The sequence below is a fragment of the Danio aesculapii genome, chromosome 10, assembly GCF_903798145.1.
Source record: "Danio aesculapii chromosome 10, fDanAes4.1, whole genome shotgun sequence".
Taxonomy (NCBI): Eukaryota; Metazoa; Chordata; class Actinopteri; order Cypriniformes; family Danionidae; genus Danio; species Danio aesculapii.
This window is the reverse complement of record NC_079444.1, coordinates 4,172,269-4,177,268: the sequence shown is the minus strand read 5'-3', so window position 1 is coordinate 4,177,268 and position 5,000 is coordinate 4,172,269. Positions and strand designations below refer to the sequence as shown.

The window sequence follows — 5,000 nt, the reverse complement described above, 5'->3', positions numbered from 1 at the left end:
CGGACGGACGGATAGATAGATAGAAGGATAGACGGATAGATATAGACAAACGAATGGACAATGAATGAATGAACAATTGTAGACAGACAGACAGACAGACAACGAACAAACAAATGAAGATAGACAGACAGACAGACAGACAGACCGACAGACAGACAGATATAGATAGATGAACGAACAGACAATGAATGAATGAAAAAATGTAAACAGACAGACAACAAACGAACGAAGATAGATAGATAGATAGATAGATAGATAGATAGATAGATAGATAGATAGATAGATAGATAGATAGATAGATAGATAGATAGATAGATAGATAGATAGATAGATAGATAGATAGATAGATAGATAGATAGATAGATATAGATAGATAGATAGATAGATAGATAGATAGATAGATAGATAGATAGATAGATATCGACCGACCGGCAGACAGACAGACAGACAGACAGACAGACAGACAGATATAGATAGATGAACGAACAGACAATGAATGAATGAAAAAATGTAAACAGACAGACAACGAACGAAGATAGATAGATAGATAGATAGATAGATAGATAGATAGATAGATAGATAGATAGATAGATAGATAGATAGATAGATAGATAGATAGATAGATAGATAGATAGATAGATAGATAGATAGATAGATAGATAGATAGATAGATATCGACCGACCGACCGGCAGACAGACAGACAGACAGACAGACAGACAGACAGACAGGCAGACAGTAAGATAGATAGATAGATAGATATCGACCGACCGACCGACCGACCGACCGACCGACCGACCGACCGACCGACCGACCGACCGACCGACAGATAGATAGATAGATAGATAGATAGATAGATAGATAGATAGATAGATAGATAGATAGATAGATAGATAGATAATGAACAAATGAGGATGGATGATATTTAAAAAATAAAATCCTCTAATAAAAACCTATAAAGAAGCAAAGATGTTTGTCATTGTTGAAAATGCAAGACTTACCGATGAAGCGGATGATTCTGCGGATGAGAGGGTTTAGATAGCAACACTCTCCAGTAACAATGGTTTTCTCCTGGGCGAGGAGAGCTTCTCTGGTGGACTTCATGATGTACATAGAGATCTCGCCAACAAATATCTACAGACACAACAACACCGCAAATATATATCAGATTTAGTGACTATAACGGTCGACATGCTGGATGAAAATGCTCATTCAAATGAAGTAAACAACTAAAAAGAAAAACAGCTGTGCTCGCGATGTGAGTCCAGCTCCTGCTTCACATCGACACTTTCATGAGTCCATTTCTCAAACAAAATAGTTCAAAACAATAAAGGAAAAAGCAAACAAAGTTAATTTTGAAGGTTGTCAATGCTTCCAAGAAAAAAATTAATCAAACAAAAGCATGGGATAGTTTTGATTTACTTGTTTTAAACCAGTTTGAAGAGAAAATACATTGAAGAAAGCTGAAAACCTGGTACCAATGACTACATTAATATTTGTTTGTCCTACCATGGAATTCAAAGGTAACAGGTAGGGATGCTTCTAATTAACTGTTAACCAAAAGGATGCATTTTTAACCGATTAATGGCATCAATTAAATGGTATTGAAAGTATCTGTTAAAGGGCACCTATGGTAAACAATCTACTTTTCAAGCTGTTTGGACAGACATATGTGCATGTATGGTGTATAGACCGTCATATTGGGGTGATATAAGCACACCCAGTGCTTTTTTTCAATTTAACAACATAAAAACGGTGGACCAATTGTATCGGTTTCAAATCGACAGCTACTTGACGTAGGAAAGCGGTCCCCCCGCCCACCAATATTGATTGACAGGCGCGTCATCGTATCCTCAGTTTGTTTATTCACGTCTGCCATTTTCAGCGTGAGTCGAAGCGATATCACTAAAGGAACACGCTAGCTCTATTTTTAGATGCAAGGCTCATTGGGCTCAACACAAGATCAATATTCTCCACATTATCGCTCTAATCGGAATTATTGGTTGTATCTTTAGGTAGGTTTGCAAACATGTGTACTTCTCATTGAGTCTACCTTATACTTCAGCCGTTTGCATTTCTCGCGATCCCAGAAGCGCCCTGTGATCTTAACTAGCATGCGTTTTAAAATTCTAAACATAGGTTTCTATCAGGGTACACTCAAGTCGACGGCTGGGCGCCGCGGACCGCTGCAGAAACCTATATTTAGAATTCAAAAATGCGTGGCGCGACGATTCGGGACACTTCATGCTTCTGGTGCGCTATAGAGAGTGTCTGGTGTGCCGTGTCGCGGCTTCGAACAGCGCATCCGGTGCCTCAGTCAAAGTTAATTCAGTGTGCGTGGTTATTAGTTTCTGTGTACAAGCTCGGCACTTGAAACTAGCACACAGTTGGCTGTAAAACTGTACAAAGACACAAATGATTTTGTTCTCTCTGCTTGGTCTGTACGACTACATGTACGACTGAATGGTGATCCTCTCTCTCCTTCTCCGTCTACCTGTCAGACTCTGTAGCAAATGCAGAGCGGGTGAGCTCATGGCCCCGCCCCCTTGTTACGTTGGCGGGAAGCCGAAACTAATTTACATGTGAAGCAACACACCCATAAATCAGCGAACTGTGGACACGCCCCCAACATGACACTTTTTAACACATTATAATAAAAAATCTGAATTGTGTTTTGAACTGAACCTAAACTGGCACACTCAGAACAACCATAATATTAATATTACATCATAAAAAAAGAGGAAAACTATGTTCCCTTTAAACAACAGATATAGTTGTGATGATTTAGTGTACAACCAACAACCCAACTTTTTTCCATTTGGAAAATTAGTTATTAATAGTTCCATGTTTAAAATAGCCTAATCAGACAAATCCAATGATTTAGGCTACTTGATTTTTGCATAATGATAACTCCTCACCAAACTGAGGCTTTTATTTTATAGCTATATAAACTAAAAAAACATACATGCAAATCAATCAAATATTTAAAAAACAATACAAAATTATTATTTACTATAGTAGCCTAGTTTAAAGGGCACCTATTTTACCCCTTTGTCCAGATTTAAGATAAGTCTTTTGTGTCTCCAGAATGTGTCTGTAAAGTTTCAGCTCAAAACACCCATCAGATTATTTACTATACGTTTCAGAATATTCGAATTTTCTGCTCTGAACACACTCTAGCTGTTCTTGTTGTGTGTGGCTTTAAAATGTTAGTTCTCCCCACCCACCATTCCCACGTGCCTGTCAGAGTGTGCCTCAATCTCCAGCTGCGTCAGATAAACATTTCTTTGTGAGAAATACTGCAGTAAGAACTTTCCCAAGGATTATTTGATGTGTTTGTTGTGGAGTTAACTCAAGCCTTTCTGCAACGATGAGTCACACACACAATGTCGTTACAAAGTTCACACACACCGCGTGCACATTTATCTTTGCGCTGTTTTTGTATGACGGCAATTCCATGCCGAAAATAACCGAGCGTGAATCGAGAAGTGAACCGCGAGCAGATTATAGACCTACACGCGAGGAAACGCTCGCACGCGCACAGGGGATGTTCACACGTGCGCTGAATAGATCCACCGCATGTGCGATCAGTTCTCTCGCTTGCTCTTCTCTCTGCTTGCGCGAAACTTTTTGGAGTTTTGTCAGTCTTGGGGCGGGACTTGGCTTACTTGTTATCTCTAATGCTATTGTTACCCTCCCTTTCCGGAAGTCAGCCAGGATTGAACGCAGGTTAAAAGATCATGCCATTAAATATAACAATATACATATATAGCAAGTCATAATTTTAAGATACTTTCTGAGATGCTTTCTGAGGAGTCTGAGGAGTTTTCTTTCAGAGTCCAAACACTGAAGAGCAAATCCATCAATACGCAGCTCTACAGATCCCAAACCATGCAAGCCAGTGGCGACAGCGGCGAGGAAAAAACTTCACCAATTGGCGAAGGTGAGGAAAAAAAAAACCTCGAGAGAACCAGGCTCAGACGGGCACGACCATTTCTCCGCTGGCCAAACGTCTTGTGCAGAGCTGCAGCCCAAGCGCCGGAGGCTGGAAGCTGGGCCTCAGAGGAGACTCGTCTGTCCCTGGAGCGTCAAAGGAATCAGTCTCATGCTCTCCACTCCTCCATGACCACCACAGTAGCTGCTCAGGATATGGCCTGATCCAGGATATGGAAATCTCAAGAAACTATCAAATAATCCTGATTAATCTTCTAAAATAAGGACAAACATTATTGTAAAAATGACTTTCTGAACCCATTTGATTTGTCCCCCACTTGTCTGTTTTCTTGAATTTTACTTCTATTAGGGTGTCAAAATTATTTCTTCGTTGCACCACGATGCAGACAACTCGGTATCGGTTCTGTAATAATCATAACCAGTTATTATGTACTGACGTCATTTATCTCATATGCGATATGTAGCTATATGTAGCTTACTGGTAGTACCTAGAATAGCAAAGTCGAGTAAAGGAGGTCGAGCCTTCTCATTTATAGCTCCTAAACTCTGGAATAGCCTTCCTGATAACGTCCGAGGCTCAGACACACTCTCCCAATTCAAAACTAGATTAAAGACCTATCTGTTTAGTAAAGCATACACTTAGTGCACCACTTAGGGGGCTTCAACACAGGTTCTGCATCTTGTTTATATACACTATGAACAGCAGCTATGCTAATTATTTTCTTTATTCTCCATTTCCACCTCGGGATACTCTTCCAGAGGCCCTCAGACTATGCAGAGTCACTGATTCGATCCAAGACCAACGACGAGATGATCCCAAGGTTTCCATATCCTGGACCAGGCCGTATCCTGAGCAGCTACTGTGGTGGTCATGGAGGAGTGGAGAACATGAGACTGATTCCTGTGACGCTCCAGAGACAGATGAGTCTTCGCTGAGGCCAGCTTCCAGCCTCCGCCGCTGAGACTGCAGCTCTGCACAAGACGTTTGGCCAGCGGAGAAATTAAAATGGTCGTGCCCAACTGAGCCTGGTTTCTCTCAAGGTTTTTT

General features: G+C 40.7%; 1 protein-coding gene across 2 annotated transcripts in view; it reads right to left on the bottom strand.

Moving 5' to 3' along the window:
• Positions 1 to 5,000, bottom strand: part of plppr1 (phospholipid phosphatase related 1) — a 103,928-nt gene that overhangs the window by 17,987 nt on the left and 80,941 nt on the right. For both annotated transcript variants that reach the window (XM_056467063.1, XM_056467062.1), the window contains exon 4: positions 1,000 to 1,132. In XM_056467063.1, the coding sequence (XP_056323038.1) occupies positions 1,000 to 1,132 (133 nt within the window). The remainder of the gene's footprint in view (positions 1 to 999; positions 1,133 to 5,000) is intronic.